A 21658-nucleotide genomic window follows, 5' to 3' on the forward strand; every position below is an offset into this window, starting at 1 on the left:
ATGGCAGAAAGTGAAGAGGAACTAAAAAGCCTCTTGAGGAAAGTGAAAGAGGAGAGTGAAAAAGTTGGCTTAAAGCTCAACATTCAGAAAACAAAGATCATGGCATCCAGTCCCGTCACTTCATGGGAAATAGATGGGGAAACAGTGGAAACAGTGTCAGACTTTATTTTGGGGGGCTCCAAAATCACTGCAGATGGTGTTTGCAGCCATGAAATTAAAAGATGCTTACTCCTTGGAAGAAAAGTGATGACCAACCTAGATAGCATATTCAAAAGCAGAGGCATTACTTTGCCGACTAAGGTCCGTCTAGTCAAGGCTATGGTTTTTCCAGTAGTCATGTATGGATGTCAGAGTTGGACTGTGAAGAAGGCTGAGCACCAAAGAATTGATGCTTTTGAACTGTGGTGTTGGAGAAGACTCTTGAGAGTCCCTTGGACTGCAAGGAGATCCACCCAGTCCATTCTGAAGGAGATCAGCCCTGGGATTTCTTTGGAAGGAATGATGCTAAAGCTGAAACTCCAGTACTTTGGCCACCTCATGCGAAGGGTTGACTCATTGGAAACGACTCTGATGCTGGGAGGGATTGGGGGCAGGAGGAGAAGGGGACGACAGAGGATGAGATGGCTGGATGGCATCACTGATTTGGTGGACGTGAGTCTGAGTGAACTCCGGGAGTTGGTGATGGACAGGGAGGTTTAGCGTGCTGCGATTCATGGGGTCACAAAAGAGTTGGACACGACTGAGCGACTAAACTGAACTGAAACCTTGTATGCCACATTTTTCTAAGAGTTTTAAATCTGATTAATTGCTCAGTCAGCTAGAGTGTTTTTTGAATAAATTTCACAGGAAGAGAATGTGTTGGTAGACTTTCAGAAGCTTTTCTCTCTGAGAACCTCTTATGTTGCCTTTTGCACACTTGGACATTTTGGCTGGCAATAACATAGACTTCGCATGAAGAAGACTTGGGGGGATAGTCTTAAACAGCCTTTTAAAATTTGTCTTTAGATATCTCTTTTATCTTCTATAGGAAAAGGTCTTCCTTTTCCCATGGAGGAAATCTTGGTCAAGTTGCTATTCTCAGAAAGTAAAATGTCCTGTGGCCAATCAGGATCACCAAATACAGCTCTAATTTAGTAATTGAAGATTTCCCATCCTAAATGATATTCTAATTTCAGCCCCCACCCTGGCCTAGCAGAAGCCTACTATGAACTGGTAGAGACAGAGAGTGCACTCCTAGTCTGTCTTCCATACCGAGCTTTTCTTTTCCTCCCTCCCCTTCTTGTTATGCCTGCTGACCCTTACCAGTGTGAAGGAAGACAGTAAAAGACAACAAGCACTTCATCCCTGACTGGCACTTCTGAAACATGGTTTTTTGCTCTGTGAGCCTGGCTCATGCTTAAATGCGACAGTCACTTAGGGTTCCTTCTTGGGTTTCTGGGAGACCCTACTAGAAATATTTGACTGAGCGTTCCATGACAGATGGTGGATTTTTCATCTGACTGACTCTTCTTCCCTTTGGCTGCAGTTTCTCAACATTCTGCTCCATAAATTCTCGTTTTGGGGCACCATCATTCCCTGGGGGTACTCTTGGGTAGGTTTCAAGGTGCCTCCAGCCTGGCTGTCTCGTGTGTGTGAGTGTGTGTGTGCATGTGTGTTTGTGTGTGGCACCCTTCTGATCTGTGCCCAGACAGAGTCAGGCTGTCAAACAGTTCTCAACATAATAGCAGGTTTCTCTTGTTTCACTGTCAGAGCAGTTAAAGAGCCTCGCCCTTAACCTCCTGATAGAGCTAAACACAAGGTACTTACTGCATCCTTCCTTACAGCACGTGACACAGCGCTTTGGACTTGTGGTCATAGGTTGAACATGTACGTGGGGATTTATAGTACTCTTCTCTCTAAAAAAGTAAAGCAACCTCCTCTTAAGTCTTTGTTAATCTCTAACAGCCCAGCCCTTTAATGTCCTAAATGTGTACAGATTATAATTCCAGACTGCTTAAATTTCTGCTTTGTGGTCTTCTCATGACACACTTTGGTATAAGATATAACATCTCATGCTATAATTGATGCTATCAGATGTTGTCTTATGATACTATAGGATAACATCGTAGCATCACAACCATAATTTCCATTTTCATATATGTTACACGGAGTATAAAATTTGGGGTTCATAATTTCTTTCACAAGTTATCTGCTCACTCTGTTTCCTAGAAGGTAATAGGCTTTATTCTTTTGATTTTTGAAATCTAAGAATTTAATCAAGATTTGTCTGGGTGTTAGTCTTGTTTCTAGTTTTTCATATACCTCTGATTTATAGAGGCAGATTTCTTTATCTCCTCATAATTTCCTTGATTATTTTTCCTTAGTTATTCCCTTCTCCCATGTAATTTTTTATAATTATATTGATTATCTAGATCAGCCTTAATATGTCTTCAGTCTTATTTCCCTGATGATTTTTATCTACCTATTCTTATCCTCTGAAAACATAGGAAAATTGCATATTCCTGTCTTCCATTCCATGACTTTGTACAGTATGTAAAATGCTGTTGATGCCTTCATTGTAATAGTTTTGTTTTTTGGTAGATACTTGTTTCTTCTTTGTATATATTCTCTCCACTTCCATAAATACAATGAAAAATGAATCTCTTTGAAGAGAAGCTTCAGAAAATATCTTTCTGTTCCCTGAAGCGACAGTCTCATTGGAAGATATTTGTACTCACGCTTCAGGGCACACATTTTCTTTCAGACTGTGGTATTCTATTCCTGTGACCTTTTTTTTCTCAGAGATCTGTGAGAACTATGCTTGTGCAAAAGAGAGATGAGATAGATTTTTATACAAATAGTTCAGGAATTGCAAAGCAAGAAGGAAGGAAAAAGTTTAAATTTACAAGTCAGTTTCACTTGTAGATTAATGGAGTATAGAGGAAACCAGGAAAACAGGATGGAGAACATTGTATGTCTGTACTGACAGATGGTTTTCTGTGCGTGTTGTGGAGTTGGTTGGGGTTGTGTGTGGATGCATGTGTGACTTCATTGCATGTATATGATTCTGTGTGGTGTATGCTCCCAGCTTGGTGTGATGCCTGGCACTTGATTGGTTTTTGGAATCGCCAGTTGAAGTCCATATGTACCTTCTGACTGCCTCCTTTTAATGAAAGACAGTTGTATTTTACTGATGTTTCATCTGACAGACCAAACAAGATGTTCCCTCACATGTAGATGTAGCTGCCCTGCCTTCAATCTGGTCGTATTCAGACCGTTCCTCATAGAAGTTCCTCCGAGTTACTGGTATAAGGACTTGTCTTCTTCCATGGTTTCCAGTTTTTTTTTTAGTATTTTCTCTGTGGTTATATTTTAATTAGTCTTTCTAAAAGCGAATCAATAAGATAGAGGTGGGAGGAAAGAGGAGAGAGTTAGACACCTGTGTTAAAGTTGCCATTTAGTACAAAAATATCATACAAAACTTAACTTGCAGAGTATCAGACTGATCATTTCAGTCAGAGGTCTCTAGATTTTTTATTGAATATCCTCATTGGTTAAAGAAAACCAAACTATGTCAATCTATCAAGCGATCAATCCATCTATAATCTATTCCTTTCTCCTTCCTTTTTTCTATGTATTTATATATGCTATATGATATATTATGCATCTTGTTTTATATATTTATTATATACAAAGGTTTTATATATTTATTATATACAAAGTTAATATATTAATTATATATGTGTATATAAAACAATGAGATTTAAAAATATATTTAATTATGAATTTTATTACATTCTTCCAGAAACCTCTGCAGTAAAGGTACTTCATCTTGGAGACGACTGATAACAGGTCTTATTGTAGTTCTCATTCATTTAGTAAATATTTGAATGCCTACTGTGGTGAGCACTGTGCTCAGAAAAGCACAATACTTACATAGCCATTTTACAGCTATTTCACAATTCAAACGGTATATCAGTGACTTTGAATTTCAGCATTAATTGTGTTGTACTACTTTTTCAACTTTCCAAATTTTTCCTTTTAAAATTTTATATAGTTTAAAAATTAAGCTGTTATAACCTGCATTTGTTTATTTGGAAATATTATTTGCTTCACAAGTAAATCTTTGCCATATGAGCTGGCTTCCCATTTGTGAATATCTACTATGAAAACAGCACTAGTTTTGTTGTGTGTGTGTGTGTGTGTGTGTGTGTGTGTGTGTGTGTGTGTCCTCATGGCTTGTGGGCTGTGTTGCCCGCTCAGAGATGCGTGAACCTGGGCCATCAGCAGTGAGAACACAGAGTCCTAACCACTGGACCACCAGGGAATTCCCAGCATTTTGCTTTGCTGACACATAGAACCTGTCCTCTTGGAGGATGCAGTCATAGACCAGATAATGCTTGAAAACATAAAACTGATTTTCTGATAAATGCCATGAAGGAGAATTGGTAAAAGGGACTTTAACTGTAGTGATGGGCATCAGTAGCGTAATTGTGGAAATAACTATTGAACTAAGCAGTTATGGGCTTTTTCTCAGTGAATAAATTAGAAGCAGTGTGGGCTGGAGGGGGCTGTCCAGAGAATCGAGACTGAGGGAACTGAATTTGCAAAGACATCATGACTGAAAGGAGTGCTTCAAGTCAGAGAAAGGGAAACGATCCTCTGGAGCTGGAGGGCAGAGAAATAGACAGGATGCTGCAGGATGAGGTCGATGACACAAGGTGGGGTTGACACAGGCCGTTCTAAGCCACACTGAGAATGGGGAGCACAGCTTAAGGATTGTTCTATGTGAGGCAGGGTGGGGTGATAAGATCATATCTGTAGTTTGCAAAGATCACTGGGACTCTCAAGTGTTTTATCATTTGTGAACAGGAAAAAGGGAAAATATTTTTTGAAGAGGCAAAGATATAAAAAGGAAGGTAGTTTCGTCATCTTTCTTTGGATTTGTCAGCACTGTCAGTGACCACTTCCTTCATGATCATCTATACCTCTGTGTCCTACCTAGTATTGTTTTCCAAGCTTGACTGTGTATTCGGATCTCTTGAGAAACATAGAAGAATATTTTAAGAGATAGAGAATCCAGGGCCTCACCCTGAGACCCGCTGGCTTATAATTTCTAGAAGTGAGACTCCATTACTTATATTAAAACAAATGAAACACCCTTGCATGATCCCAGTGCATCTGAGCTAGTACTGGTCCCCAAACAGGTCAGCCCATTCCCTAACTAGGGGAGTACTCATTCCAGTTCTGTTCTCACTGACCAGCAGTAACTGTGTGTTTCATGGGTTGGTATCCTTTTATTTTACCATGTCTTGTTCTAACCATAGGTAGATGGCACAAACCTTCAGGGTTTTACCAATCAACAAGCAGTGGAGGTGTTGCGACACACGGGACAGACTGTGCACCTGACGCTAATGAGAAGAACTAAGCAGGATGCTGAACTGGCATCACGGGAGGACGTCACAAAAGATGCAGTTTTGTCTCCTGTTAATGCAGATGTTAGCAAAGGTGAGAACACGTGAGTCTGATTTTTCGGTTAGACTCATATCAATTTTGTTCTAATTCTGAAATTATTTAAAGAACAGCTTAGTTGTAACTATTCATTAAGAACCAAGTAAAAAGGGATTTTAATACAATGGGGGTTAACTGCAATCAGGGATTTGTCTGTTAACTGTAGAAACAACTTCTGAATAAAGCAGATTTCTGTCCTGTTTTCTCAGTCACCACTACTCATTTAGAATCATGTACAGTCATTTCCCTTTCTGTTGTTGCCTTACTTTGGGACGTCATTGATACATTTTCTTTTTAGGGGGGAGTTTGTTGTGCCTAGATTATATATGTGAGCCCTGTAATGTTTCCAAATTGCCCAGCCTTTTCTTGAAGGAATCCGCTTTAAGTCAGTGTTTAGGCTTGACTAGCTCGGTCGGTAGACCATGAGACCCTTATTTCCACATTTAGAAAATGTCATTCATAAATGTTTGTACATAAACATCTCTAAAAATTACCAAAATTCCCACGTAGCCCCCGATGTAAGCATTTATTCGTAGAAGTCAGGCTGTTGGTTTGAAAGTGTGTTTCATTTCTCAAACTGTTGACCATTTATTCCACACACTACTGATTGCAGACCAGGAATCAGGGAGGCAAATCCCAGGGGAGTTTTATCACTTCTTTGTTCTATTAGCAGAAGAACTTTCCTGTAAGTACCTGTGCTTGTTGAAAACTTTATATACAAACAGTTAGCTCTCATCTAGGTGTTCAAATAAAGTGGAGTTTGAAAAAGTCAAGTTGCTTGATTATATTACAGGCCAAAATGCTAAAATCTTCTTATCTTTAAGATAATTATCAAGAAGATGAAGATTCTTTATCTCTGAGGAGAAACACCAGCATATTACCAATTGAAGAAGAAGGTAAACACATGGAGCCAGGTTATTACTGTATTTATTACTTTTTTTAGAGAAATGACTTTTACAAATGTGGTTCTACCTCTATGGAAATATTATAAATTATTAGAAAAATAGCTTTCAAAAAAGAGTGTTAAATCCTTGTTTAGAGATGTGATTTATTGCTCTAGTTGATTAAAATTATTTATAACTGGCAGATTTTCTTGCTGAGTCAGTCTTCTTCATTTTTTTAAAACTAAAACCTTTAGAAATCATTCTGTTACATACATGGTTTTATTTCATTCCCTTTATTTCTTAAGATAGAACCAATATGTCCCTTACTGAACAAGCAACAGTAAAGGGTTAAAGCATTTAAAAAATAAACATAAAAAATGAATCTTTAAAGCATAAACTCTTAAATGAAAGTATGCCTATTTTGCAGGCTTTTTCCTTCAATTTTTTTTCCATACTGCTTAAAGAAATTTTAAGGCAGCATTGTTACACATAATTATGTCAACATGTTGCTGCCATCTTTCTAGGCTGGGTGGTCCATGCTTCCTTGACCTGTCATATTGCTTTAGGTGTTTGACAAATTAAATCTACTGAATGAAGCCCAAGACAGATTTCCTTATGGGAATTCTGCCCTTCACTAAATAGTTATATCGAAGTGCTGCAGTTCGTTAAAATATTTGCTCCTTCATTGTTAAGTATTTTTCTTGCTGAAAATTGTGATTTAACTTTTTTGGTTTAAGTGAATATTTGTGTTCACAGTGATATCCCAAGAGTGAGATATGTAGGATTCTCAGGTGTTAATTACAGTCTGCAATTTTTACACTAGTAAGTGTAGGAATTATTTAGGATAAAGTGAATATCGCCAAGTACTTTATTGTTCAGTCGCTCTTTCGTATCCAACTCTGATCACATAGACTATAGCACGCCAGGTTTCCCTGTCCTTCACTATCTCTTGTAGTTTGCTCAAACTCATATCCATTGAGTCAATGATGCTATCCAACCATCTCATCCTCTGTTGCCTCTTTGTCATCCTGCCCCCAATCTTTCCCAGTATCAGGGTCTTTTCATCAGGTGGTCATTGGCTCTTTACATCAGGTGGTCAAAGTATTGGAGCTTCAGCATCAGTCCTTCCAATGAATATTCAGGGTTAATTTCCTTTAGGATTGACTGGTTGCTGTCGAAGGTACTCTCAAGTCTTCTCCAGCACCACAGTTTCTGGAAAAGGATAAAAAATGTTTCAAAGCATGAAACTCGAGATAGTAGATGGAGTGAGTGTAGTGGATGGCCTTAAAGGCTCAACTGTCTGTTTTACTTTGGTGATGTGCATTGAGAGTGAGAGGGTCTAGACTTGGGATCGGGAGTCCCACAATCTTTTTAAAATAAAGGAAAAAAATATCTGTAAACAATTCTAATGCCTCCACTCAAGTGCTGGTCCTCAGACAAGGGATATGATATCGTTGTCTCTTCCACAGAAATTCAACTCACTGTGAGTCTGGGCAAGTCATTTGACTTTTCAGTAACATCAGAAGTTTGGACTTTAGGGTTTTTTTAAATATGCCTGGAATCTCATCTCGGGGCATTTGGGGAAGGGGGAACATGGAGGGTTTTTGGGACTGTAGATTGATTGAATGAATACAAATCTTTTATTATTAGCTTACAGATTCCCTACTTTCTTTATTCAGAATCTCACCCTCCTTGAATCACTGCTCACTTGCATAACCACTGCAGAATCAGAGAAGTGGGTTATGGGAGGAGGTGGGACTGAACTGACCCTCCTGTGTTTAACTCTCATCAGATTACAAGGTTTCCTATAATCTGTGTTCACTCCTGCACATGTATCCTCTCAGCACTGAATACACTTTTGAAGAGAAAACACTTATTTTGGGGGGCTGGTCTCCAGATTTTTAAAAAAATATATAGTTTACTGTTTCTAGTTTCTCAAGGAGAAAGCTGGTATTATTAATTTAAAGCATAAAAAACCTGGAATAGGCCTGGAGTGAAAGCCCGTTCATTTCACTAACAAGCAGGCAGTTAATGAGACATCTGAATTTTAGAATACTCTTTAAATTTGAGAATTGAATGCTAAAAGTGATGTTGAATATCTAATTTAGGAAGTAGTGTCTTGTAAAGATTTTTTTTTAAGACAGCCTTTATGAGTAAGAAATATGATGGCATGGAAATCCTTGAATATGACTTGAAAATTATCCTCAACCAGTTTATTTTGTTTTAATTCATTATTGTTTACGTAATTGTTTTGTGAATTTCCTCACAAAATAGATTTCCTTTCCTTTTTTTTTCTTACCAATTAATATGATTCCTATTATAGGGTTTTAATTTAATCTACATTTCCCATTTGTTTCTTATTTTTTATTTATATTTTCTCATTGTACATGGAGTACATGGGGTTGCACTTATTACTTGTTAATTTCTTTTGTTTGTTTTTTTCTGAGACATAGCATGTTCCCTTCTGTACTCTGTAGAACCAAATGAAAATGAAAGAGATTAACATAGAAGGCAGTATAGTTTTTTAATAGTCACTAGAGGGCCATTAAGTGAATCCTAGAGCTACTTAGAGTCCTCATTTTTTTAAATAAAAGTTAGATAATATATGGATACTTTAATTGAAATATAGTTAAGACCCAAAAGATACCTCTTAAAAGAGAATAGTGTTGAAATATACAGTTCTAAAGTGAATTGTTAAAATTGTAGAGAAATAAGAGTAAATCATATATTAGGAGAAGAGTCAAACTTACTATTGTCATGTCGGTTCTTCCTCGGTTCTTGTCTCATTTCAACAAAAATTTGGAATGACCGACTGAAGGGTTTAAAGCAACAGAGAGTTAACAGCTCAGTTCAGCTCAAGCAGACAGATCTTTTACTCCAAAGACATGGGAGCAGGCCGACCCCAAAGGAGTTGTCATTCTCCTTCTGATTCCTCTTGGCTTCCCCCTTTTTATACTTTCTGTCTCCTCTTGGTTATGCCCTGTGCAAAATGCAAAATAGGGCTTGTACTCAACACCAGTCAGTGAAAGTGAATGCAAATGGGCACCTGCTCAAAGCCTATTGACAACTGCAAGTTATATAACAGCAGGCTATGTTGTTTATGCCTTCCCATAATTCAGTCTTTTGTCAGGTGTGTGTGTGTGTGTGTCTGTGTGTGTGTGTGTGTGTGTCTGTGTGTCTGTGTGTGTCTGTGTCTGTGTGTGTGTGTGTCTGTGTGTGTGTGTGTGTAGAGTATTTATGAACCCTTAGTGGGCTCCTTCCTAGTTACCTAAAGGTTACCTGGAGAAGCCCCTGTGGTTAGTGTGCCTTGGGCGCATGTGCCCAAGTTGGAAAAATCTGTGGTTATTTTGTAGCATATTTGTGAGCTCCTCTGGGTGTGTCTAGGATGGGGTTTAGAGATCAGCTTGCATCCTTTTCAGCCAGGCCACCCCTCTTTGCTCATTCCTAACTTCCTACCTAACAGTATGACAGACAGGTTCTCATCACTGTGTCTCTGGTACAGAATATTGAAACATGGAGATTTTTGTAGTATGCCACTAATTGTGTCTGCTCTTCATTAGTGTCAGCTGAGCGAGAAGAAATAGAAGATGCTCAACAACAGGAAGCTGCCCTGCTGACCAAGTGGCAAAGGATTATGGGGATTAATTACGAAATTGTGGTATGCTAGCTTCCCCTCCCTTACTTCCTAATTTGTGAACTGTATTTGAGCAGGGAATTTCTGACAGTAATAAAGATGACTGTTATAAATAGTCAAAGATGACTATTGTAAATAGTCCTAGAGAAGTTGCAAACACCAGGGTTTTTTTCAAAGACCTAAATGTGCTGATTCAGATATTAAAAAATTCACATTGGAGAAAGTTGGATTGTAAATAACCAAGGTGCTAAAGTACAAGGACTAGAAGTTTTAGAACTTATAATTCATCCCTATTTCTTGTCGTAGTGTATATTATATAGATAAAAGGAAGAGTTTTTCTGATTCTCATTCCTGGGATTTATGGAAAGAATCTGAATAGAATGACAGAATTTACTTGCAAATAAAACAAAAATCATCATGACTTAGTACAGAATTGTAAAAAGAACTTTTTCCTATTTACTCTTTATCATTCTTATGCTCTTACTCTTCTTCAGGGTTTTTAGTCTGCATGCTTTTTTCATTTTTCTTAGGCCATAGTGAATCATTTCATGTTTGTTTAATAACTTGCATACCTAGAGTAGCAGTTTTGATCTGCTATTCTAAAAAGTGTTTTAATGAAGTGGACATTGATTATGAATCTTTAGGTATATACCAGCTAATTTCAGAAATTTCAAAAGGAACAATAAAATACTTGGTTAGGTAAAAATTTTCATATTGCTTATGATATTCAAGTAGCTCTAGATTAAAGGTGATAAAACACAAGAGATAATTACATATAATATTAATAAAAATAACATTTACTGAGTACTTTGTGTCAAGCAGCATTCTCAGTGTTTCTGTTAATCCTCATTACAAAGTTTTTTCTTAAACACTCAATTTGTGTCAAGTAAGATTTGAGTAACTACAGCTGTGACTACCATTTTAAATTGAGTCAAGAAAGAATAACAACAAAGTCCAACTTAACTATGGTTAGTTTAGCACGAAATGATAGTTGGGAGGTTCCTTTGTGGGGTGGGGTTAACATGGCTGGCATGCCCAACTGAGATTGCACTCCTTTGGGTCATAATTGAGTAGTAAGAGGACACTTTCACTGGCCACTCCTCACAGAGGTCGGAACGGAGACTGTGGACCTTTAACTGCCCTTTGTCTACATGTTATTTTGGTGGCGCTTCCAGTAATGTATCAAGTGTGAAAATTTATTATAAGTCTGAAAGGACTAAGCTGTTTATAGGCCCTTATCAAACATAGGTAAATATGACATGTTTGGATTTACAGTTGCTTCCTATGTAGTTACACAGCACAAATGAAGTAATAGGAGGAGTGGGGTAGTAGAGAGAAGGATTGATGGATGTTGTAAGGGGGGACATGGACGGCTGCATGGAGGAAGTGATACCTAAATAAGGAATTGATGGATTTTGTCAACAATAGGTTTAAAACTCAGATAATGCAGCTTCCAGTATTAACTCTGTGCTCATTATCATTAAGATTTGAAAAAGATCTTTTATAACTAAACAGTATTTTTCTCAGTCTCTCTATCGCTCAGTTCCCTTAACTATAAAGGAGATAAAGCAGATTTTCTTTAGTATACTTTCTGATTTTAATATTATAGTGATTGTTCTGTCTGTAAAAATAGTGATTTCCTAATGTTCTTCGTTATTTAGATTAACAGTAGAAAATAAAAAGTTTACTCTCCTGTTTTAAGCTTTGATTCACTTTTAAAGAAGTTTTGTCCCCTTGATACAGTGTACGGTCCAGAGCCAGAGCCATGGGTTCAGACTGCTGAGGTTCAAAGTGCTTTTATTAGCTGCGTGACTATTGAAACTGACCTCTCAGAACCTCATTTTTGTAAGTTTGGAAGCAGGGATAGACATAGTACCTATTTATGAAAAGTAAGTGAGAGTCTGCGTAATGGGATTAGTGTGGTCCTAGCACATGGAAGGTGATAAGGGTGTGTCTTTCTGTGTGTGGTTTGAGCTCAGGCTTCTGGTTTTATCAGTGGTCCTCTGACTACCCTCCATCTGGTATCAGCGTCTTCGATACCACAGAGTGTCTTGGAAGCTTGCACCTGGCTGCTTCCTCTTGGTTTGTATTGGTTCAGGGAACTAATAGACATCAATACTTTTTCCAAGGCAAAACGCTAAAGGTTTGCAGCTTTAAAATAAGGTTTTTGAAGCTTTTGTGAGAAATTTGACCTTCTAGGGGGTGAACATAAAATACATATACAGAAAAAGAAGGAAAATGAAAGAATATTAAAAATTGTGATGATATTTCTCCTTTCAGGTGGCTCATGTGAGCAAGTTCAGCGAGAACAGTGGGTTGGGAATAAGTCTGGAAGCAACAGTAGGCCATCATTTTATTCGATCTGTCCTCCCGGAAGGTCCTGTTGGACACAGTGGGAAGCTTTTCAGTGGAGATGAGCTGTTAGAAGTAAGCAAGCTATTCCATCTTCCCATTTGTAAATAAAATTCTGAAAAGGCTGTGGGACACTTAATGTGGTAAACAATTAAGTTCTTATTTCAAGTTCCTCCTCCAAAGGGTACTTGAGAGAGATACATAAGTAAAACTTTACCCACAGCAGAAATTTCTAATCTGTACGTGCATTGATCATCAGACCTAATTCCATGCATGGTTTTTGTTTGTTTTAGGTCCAGAGAATATAAAAACTGGCTTTACATTGTTTTAAACATTCAAATTTTAGAATAGGTAATATATTCATGTTTTATAATCACATATAAGACAAAGATATACTCCAGTGAGTAGTTTTTTTTCCTGTCCCAACCCTTCATTAGGTGTAACTGCTTGTTATTGGCTCTATGCAATCTTCCAGGTATTTTTAATGAATATGTATGAAAATTTGAACTTGTTAATTTATCCCACTTTTTAAATGTATTAGTATATAATAAAATACATGCCATTTTTTATCTTGAATTTTTTCATTTAATGATAATATATCATTTTAAAACAAGCTTTATTCTTTGGGAACAATTTTATTAATTCTCCCTTTCCAAACTATTACACAGGCATATGAAACATGGGTGAAAGCTAGTGATTTTTCTGTGAGTACTTGAGAAAGTCCAATTCCAGTAAGACTGTAGTGTTGCATGTAAATTATTTTAGGCAGCACTACTACAGATCCAGCCATAGTTCTGAGCATAGTACAGCTATGATCATCTCTTGAGTACAGTTTATATTAATGTAATAAAAAATTGCCTTGAAGTGTTAGGAAGTGTTCTTTCTTGGTCAACTTGTCTTTTTGCACAGGTGAATGGCATAACTCTACTTGGGGAGAATCACCAGGAGGTGGTGACCATTTTAAAAGAGCTACCTATAGAGGTGACAATGGTGTGCTGTCGTCGAACGGTGCCGCCTACTGCCCCGTCAGAGTTGGAGAGCCTGGACTTATGTGACATTGAACTAACAGAAAAGGTATCAGACACGCAGACACAGGAGACTAGTCTGAATGTATAATGGGAAGGCTGTACGACGTTTAAAAGTCTTTAAGCCTTTATTTTCTCTTACTTGGTACTGATTTCCTCACAAATCCTATGGCGTATAGGCTAGCCCCTGGAGTCAGACAGACAGAGGTTCGAATCAGGCTTGACCCTTACTCTCTCGGTGACCACGGGCAGGTCACTTCATCTTTCTGAATCTCACTTTTCTTGAGGTAAAATGTCAGTCATTAGGTATTATTGCAAAATAGGTGCTTCTATAATTCATTCACAGTATTCCTATGAAATAGACACTTGTCCCCCTTAATGGAGGGAAAATTGAAGTATGAAAGTAGTGAATATATAGTACATATCTAGTCAAAGATTCTTTTGTCTAACCTCCCCAGCTCAGTGCTTGTCATGTCAGTGATAAGAATAGGGGAAAATAAGAAACAGAATGCCAAATTCTGTAGAAATCAGTGTAGCACCATGCATGTCCAGATATATGTGATATAAATGGGATTATTACAGTAAACCAGGTGGACAGATTTGCATCCATGGTCCTACTGTACAATAATTGTTGAAAAAGCAAAGATTACATTTAAAGTAACATTTCATCATCAAAACCATGTTTTTCCTATCTAATGTCTTCAAGAGCTACACAAAACTGAATTAATCTAGACTCAGTGTAATATATTTGACTAAAAGACGCTGATGTTTGAACCCCTATTTTTGTGCCAAGTGCTTTTTAAATATTACCTTACTTAATCTGAAAAAATTCTTTGAGATGGGTACTGTGAAGCCCAGGTTAAGAATGCAGCTCAAGGCTACACAGATAAAATAAAAATAATAGAGGAAGTCTTCAAGCCAAGGCCAGTGTGTCTTCAGATATCATCTTGCCACTGTGCATGTTAATTTATTAATGAAACAATCACGTGCACAACTCATAGGATTTTAGAACCCTTGTTTGCTCAGTGTGTAGAACTTATACATACAGCCATTTCCTCTTGAATTGTTCTAATTTATCATAAGCATTCTTTTTCTTTAATATCAAAAATAGCTTTAGATTTCTTTTTCTAACAACAGATGTGATTCAGACACTGATGAAAAAACGGTGAAAATCACATAGAATTATGCTAATAAGATAGAATCACCATATATTTTATGGAAGCTCTTTGAACCATACATTTTAAGTGCCTATTACAAGTTAGGTTATTTCTAAGTTGCTGCCTTAATTCATAAAGGTTTCTTGATAAACTGTTGCTGCTCATATGCGAGTGCTATATTCTGGGCAGATGCTGGGAATCTCCCTTTTCCTCATAGTGTTGGTATGTACATCTGCGGATCTAGTACATCTGAAATAAGAGCTGTCTGGTCTGTGTATCCAGCCTCACGTAGATCTAGGTGAGTTCATCGGGTCCTCGGAGACAGAGGATCCTGTGCTGACTATGACTGATGTGGATCAGAATGCAGAGGAAGTTCAAGGACCTTTGGCTATGTGGGAAGCCGACATTCAGAACATAGAGCTGGAGAAAGGGAGCAAAGGACTTGGTTTTAGCATTTTAGATTACCAGGTAAATATATCCTACTTTTAACAAATGTTTTTTAAAAAAGATAACATGCTAAATGCGTATTGTTACTGGCAGAGCAAAAGTAGATAATACTTTAGAGTCATCAAATATGTGTTCTTGTTTCTAGTCTTTCAGAATAATAATTTATAATAAGATTATTATTATAAAGCATTTTTTGACATTGAGATTTTTTAGCTCTTTTATATTTCAGCTTTTGGAAATTTGAAGACTATGTAGAATACTTTTTAGAAATATCATAGAAATACAGTTTTACTGTTTCTTTGGGGAATATACCTAAATTGTTTTTATTTCCTTGCTCTTAATGGATAGTTCATATTTGAGTGGTAAGACAGAAACTATCAAATACTTACTTCTTTTGTCTGAACTGAATGATAGATACATTATTTTGGATATATTGTAAATTCTCATATTCTTATTATTTGACCAAACTTGATGAATAATCAAATTAGGTCAGGTCAGGAGTAGCCTGCTTCCTCGTGCTGCGCTCGGTGCCGAGTTACTGAGGGGATGCTACTGCTGGGCTGATGAGGTGCAGCTGCTGCGTCTCATTAATTAATACTGAGCTGGCAGGCTGTCTCAGATGACTCCAGAGAGTTGTATTCTTTCTCAGGCGTGATTCTGGAGTCTTGTTCTAATATTAAGGTTGTTGTGTATCAGAAAACACTGCATTATCAACTACGATATGGCCTCCTGTATCTCTTCATTCCAAAAACAAGCCCTTTCCTCAGAACACTCACATCTACTGATGTTCCACAATAGTAACAGCCTGTCAGTAAATGCTGCTGTTAATAATTCATGAATCTCAGATGATAGTTATAAAAGTAGACTGTTTATCAATAGCTGAAGTCACACTTTTAAATTTACCTATAAAATTTAAAACATCTACTTGGGAACCATTGAAAGTGGGGATGCCATTGTTTAGGGTGGACTCTTCCTAAACCCTTCAAAATGGAGATAGCTTTCACCCAGATAATTCACTGGAAGTGTTGTATGGAATTTTTAAAAGACACTTTGAAAATTTTACCCATCCATTACAATGCAGAGAGTGCAACCTGTAATAACATTTTTAAGTGTAGAGAGGAGTTGCCTGCTCTTAGCTTTCTTGTCCTTTCAGGATCCAGTTGATCCAGCAAGCACTGTGATCGTCATTCGTTCTTTGGTGCCTGGTGGAATTGCCGAAAAGGATGGACGACTTCTTCCTGGTGATCGACTCATGTTTGTTAATGATGTTAACTTGGAAAACAGCAGTCTCGAAGAAGCTGTCCAGGCCCTGAAGGGTGCACCATCAGGAACTGTGAGAATAGGAGTTGCTAAGCCTTTGCCTGTAAGAATTCAGATTTTACTGATTTCTTTTTATTTGCAAATAAAAGTGACTTTCAGCCTTTTTGCTTCAGGTATTTTCATGATTGAATCATGACTTTTCATATTTTTCCATCAGCATGGTTATTGGCTCCATGAGGGTAAAAATTTAATTTTGATTAATATTTTTTTAAAGGATAAAGGAAAGAAACAGCCAGGAAGTTCAGAAATAAATTTAAAAGTTAATGTTCTGTGGTTCACTTTTAGCTTTTTCTTAATTCAAAAATAAGGTCATAATCAATATACAAACAAATGTTTTCAAAGAATAGGCTTTAAAATATCTATACCAATAAGTTGATGTATTAGAGAAATTAATAACAACAGCTAACAATGGAATCTTCAGTTATAGTGGAAGAAATAGAATCTCTGGCAGAGTGGATTAAGTCCCGGTATTTTGTTGACTTCAAAATATTTGTTGTATAATTACTGCAGAGCAAGAAATTGAACTTTCTAATTTAGGTTCATCAGCCTGTAGTTCTTCTCCTGGGAGGGAATAGCATTCATGTTATTAATTACTGCAATATAAAAACAACTGATAAATTCATGCTACATAATGTCAGTGTGATTATTTAGTACAGTGATTGCAACATAGCACTTATCATTGAATTGCAATGAAATATTAGAGACAGTCTCAATATTTGTGTTTTTTTCAGTATATAAATATATTTGAAGTAGAAAAGACAAATAATATTTTCTCTTAAACATAGACACATAGATATATTTGCATAAACCTCGAATAAAAGTCGGTTTATGTTGTCAAAGAGTTTATTTAGATTGTAAGCTTGTTGATGTATATAAAATGTTGAGTAGATTTTTTATGCTCTGCTTTTCATTCCATAACAAATTTTGGTAACCTGTGAAAATGTATTTATGAAAACAGGAAGAAAGGAAGGGAAGAAGAAAGAGAATATTTAGCAAACCTCAAATTAAACCAGGATTGTAGGAATCAGAACAAGGGTTCAGTATGAAGAGTATAAGAATGAAGATAGTGCATTATAGGACTCTACATACTTATTAATATTGACCTTACATTTGGTTTCTGTTACACAAAGAACATGGCAAACATGATCAATACATGTGTTTTACTGCCCTTAAGGGAAAATTGTGCCACCTAACTCTGAAGCAATCTTTTTTTTTCCCTAGTTAGTTCCAAAATAAGTTTCTTTCGTAAGAGTATTTAGTATTCCAAATTGAATATGCATTGCAGTTGTGATAAATCTCATTTATATGAAGTCAGTTTTACTAAAAGTTAGGCTCATATGTATGGGCAAAGAATGTAAACATTTTTTTTCTCTGAAATACTGTTGCACATATTGGTGATACAGGGTGATGTAGGCAAGACAATCTAAATGTTTTAGCTTGTGTTTTCCTGATGTTGTAAGAAGAATGCTTTAGGTTATCCATCACTATGATCATGGTTATAATTTGACTCCTCAGGAGTGCAGTATAAGTGTATCCTATACATACAGAGTTGGTGATGTATTTTAAGCCATGCTAAATTAAGAGACTTCGTTGACAGTTTACTAAAGGTCCTTGTCAAAGAAATTAACATTTTTAAAAATAATCAGGAGTACAGTGTAAATATATTGTATACATTTAGTGTTGGTGGTGATGGTTGTATTTTGAGCCATACTAAATTAAGATACTCCATTGAGAGGTCACTAACTATCCCTGTCAGAGAAATTACATTCTTTAAAGTAATATTCTAGTAAGGAATGACAGAGAGATATTGGTCCTTCTGTTTAATGTTTCCTTTTCTGCAAATTCTTCTACATCTTAACACCTAAAAGTTGCCTTATTTCTTTATTTAGAAGTCATTGTTTAACTCGAGTATTTGGTAGGTGACCAGAAGATTATTATAATGTAAAAAATTGTTGATTTTGATAATCTTTTTGTAAGAAGGGTAAAGAAATTTGTAGAAAGGGATTCTCATCTAACAGATGATGTTGGTATTGGGATAAGCATTCTTACTGTGTCTTAAAATATAAAACTGTTCAACATGAGTATTTATTATATTTCTGGCTCATCATTTATGTTAAAGTTGTTTGTTTATGATGACTTTATAACTTGAAAACATTATTTGAAAACTTTCCAATTTTTCCTCCCGCCCTTACTTTTTTCTCCCCTCTCCTCTGTTTTCCCTTCCCTCCTTCTTTCCTGTTTGCCTTCTTTTTCATGAACTCATCCTCAAACACTGAGCTTCATTCTCCCTGCAGCTGTCCCCAGAAGAGGGTTATGTTTCTGCTAAGGAGGATTCCTTTCTCTACCCGCCACATTCCTGCGAGGAGGAAGGGCTGGCTGATAAAGCCCTCTTCAGGGCTGACTTGGCTCTGGTTAGTGGCGCGCTGGCTTATCAAGCTTTCTTTCAAAATCTTAAATGTGTCTTATTTTTGCTTTTCAAAACATTCTGAAGTCTTACTGTATTCTTTGTTCATTATGTTTTGGAAAACTTAACATTTTATTTTCAACTTCAGTAGTTCTCACAGTTCAAAATGAGAAGAAAAGCAAACTATTATAAACCTGAAAAATGTTGGCTTTGTGGCAGAAATTCATTTAGCAGTGTATTATGTCAACATGTAAATTTAATCTTTACATCATACCAACAGTTATTAAAGCACTTGTTTGCTCTAAATACGTACTTGAATATCTCTAAGCATACTTTAACTGTTTTCAGTATTCAGTCAGAGATCAGTTATTTTAGCTTCCTTTTAATGATTTAACAGTTATGTTACTTCATGGAAGGTGAAGTCGCTCAGTCGTGTCTGACTCTTTGCGAACCCATGGACTGTAACCTACTAGGCTTCTCCGTCTTCTCCAGGCAAGAATACTGGAGTAGATTGCCATTTCCTTCTCCAAGGGATCTTCCCGACCCAGGGATCGAACCCGGGTCTCCCGCATTGGAGGCAGACGCTTTAACCTATATTAATAATATGAAAGTCACATACATTGTTTCACTTATGGATTAAGAGCACAAAAGCTTCCAAAAGAGGGAATGTTCATGTTTTCTATGAATATGTGTTTGTTAACATTATTGATTTACCAGAAGCTTTTACATTAAAATTTTATTTTTACTTGGTCTATATAAAATCATGGACTTCCCTGGTGGCTCAGATGGTAAAGCGTCTGTCTACAATGTGGGAGACCCGGGTTCGAGCCCTGGGTTGGGAAGATCCTCTGGAGAAGGAAATGGCAATTCACTCCAATACTATTGCCTGGAAAATCCCATGGACAGAGGAGCCTGGTAGGCTACAGTCCATGTTGTTACAAAGAGTCGGACATGACTGAGCGACTTCACTTTCATATAAAATCATTCACTGTAATAACTATACTTAGAGACCACTAGAGGCCAACTTTGTTTTGTGAATATATGGTTCTTGCTCCTGAGATCCTTATGGTCTGGTAGAGAATCCAGTGCTATGTTAATAGTTAATAAAGTATAAAACTAAATACCAGATATAAATATGCATATGACATTTATACAAGGGTAAAAATTACACATCCTCTTCCTAGTACTTCCTTCATTAAAGCCAGGTTCCTGACCTAAAATTTTTTTGGAGGGCTGGGAAGCATTCCTCAGTGTTACTACAAAGGAATATTTTAAATACATGTCTTAGTGGTGTTGGACTAGTGAGAGGTTTCAAACCTGTGAAATTCTCCATTAGGTGTTTATAACTAATTGTGCACATCTTTCTTTGATTCTAATAATCCTATTGTTGAAGGATATGTTTCTTCTTGTTAGTTATTTTTCAATTGCCAGCTCCTAAGTCAGCCATTTGGAGTTTTGGTGTATATTGTAATCAGTACAATAATTTCACATTATAATTCCAGGTAACTGGAAAAAAAGTATTTTTTTTAATTATAGAAATATTTAAACTTAGACTTGCTCCAGGCCCTTTGTTATTACCTTTTGCCCTTTCATTGATGAAACAAAACAACCCTCTGTGCTAGCACGTTTGTCTTTGTTCTGTTACAGTAGTTAGTTTCTGATGTGTTGAAGAGTGTGAAGAGGTCCTATAGAAAATAGAATAGACCAGAGAATGATACCAGTATGCCCTTTAGTCTTAGTAACAGAACAGAATTCCCATCTGATATTATTGTTTTTATTCCTAGGTGAACGCAAATGATGCTGACTTAGCAGATGAATCTGCCTTTGAGTCGCAGTACTCTCCTGATAATGGCAGTATCTACTCCACTCAAGCCTCTATTTTATCTCTTCACAGCAGTGCTTGTAGTGATAACTTGAATTATGGTCCCTCCCTTCCATCTTCTCCTCCCAAGGTACAAAGGAAATGCCATTTTATTTATGAGAGAATTTATTGCCCAGAGATCATTGCTAACGGGATTTTGTGGGAGTGGCATGTTAAAGACCTTATGTTTATGCAGTGATGACTTCCTTTAGGGAGTGTTAGCTGGGTATCTTGTAGACTCCAAGGGACTATTTAAATATGGGTTCTGTGATACAGTGTGATAGATACAAGAGTTCAAAACTTTAAGATTTGCATATTAGACAAAAATTTTAATGAAATGTATTTCTTAAATTCTGTTTTTGGCAGTGTCTACTTTGGAAAAATTACAAGAGTAACTTTATTTTCTGAATGGTTTTAAAACTGATTTCCATGGAAAGTTAGATAGTAAAATAGTCCTTGCATTAGTTTAATATTTATTATCTAAGTTGAACTTAATGCCATCATATATTTTTATATAAAATAATGCCAAAGAATACTTTACGTAAAAACCACAGTGAATGGCAAAGAATGTTTGAGTCACTAGAAGTAATGAAGAATTTAGCTACTGTATGATATGTCTCTGCCATCGACATTTTAAAAATAGATTACTGGTGTAAGTGCCTCACCCAACTCTATATTCATTTTCTTGGTGACGTACTCTATAATTTTTTTCCTTTCTTTATTTAATTTTTTTCTGTAATTTTTAATAAGTAATATTTTATAAAGCTTATTCAGTCTTTTGTGTGTGAGATGATATATCACTGTTTGAATTTGGATTTCTGATTGCTTATGAAGTGGAACAGGTTTTCATATATTGGCCATCTGGTTTTCATATCCAGCAATTGCATCTTCATATCTTTTGGTCATTTTATAATGAAGTTGCTTGTCTTCCTATTGATTTCTTGGACTCATTTATATTTCCTAGAAATTTAATAAACAGAGCAATTTAATGTGTATTTATTTATGAGTGTGTATATTTTGAAAATCTGAAAATGTGTAGGAATGATTCCTTTTAACTTGAGGAAAGAAGTTATTCTAGGAGAAA

The 21658-nt window shown here is 36.5% G+C and overlaps 1 protein-coding gene across 1 annotated transcript in view; it reads left to right on the plus strand.

Moving 5' to 3' along the window:
• MPDZ (multiple PDZ domain crumbs cell polarity complex component) overlaps positions 1-21658 on the plus strand; it is a 176484-nt gene that overhangs the window by 69303 nt on the left and 85523 nt on the right. The window contains exons 11-19 of the mRNA XM_068974237.1: positions 5307-5487; positions 6315-6392; positions 9929-10032; positions 12289-12435; positions 13270-13434; positions 14825-15010; positions 16143-16352; positions 18604-18720; positions 20498-20665. Of these exons, the coding sequence (XP_068830338.1) occupies positions 5307-5487; positions 6315-6392; positions 9929-10032; positions 12289-12435; positions 13270-13434; positions 14825-15010; positions 16143-16352; positions 18604-18720; positions 20498-20665 (1356 nt within the window). The remainder of the gene's footprint in view (positions 1-5306; positions 5488-6314; positions 6393-9928; positions 10033-12288; positions 12436-13269; positions 13435-14824; positions 15011-16142; positions 16353-18603; positions 18721-20497; positions 20666-21658) is intronic.

Source organism: Capricornis sumatraensis, chromosome 6 (genome assembly GCF_032405125.1).
Source record: "Capricornis sumatraensis isolate serow.1 chromosome 6, serow.2, whole genome shotgun sequence".
Taxonomy (NCBI): domain Eukaryota; kingdom Metazoa; phylum Chordata; class Mammalia; order Artiodactyla; family Bovidae; genus Capricornis; species Capricornis sumatraensis.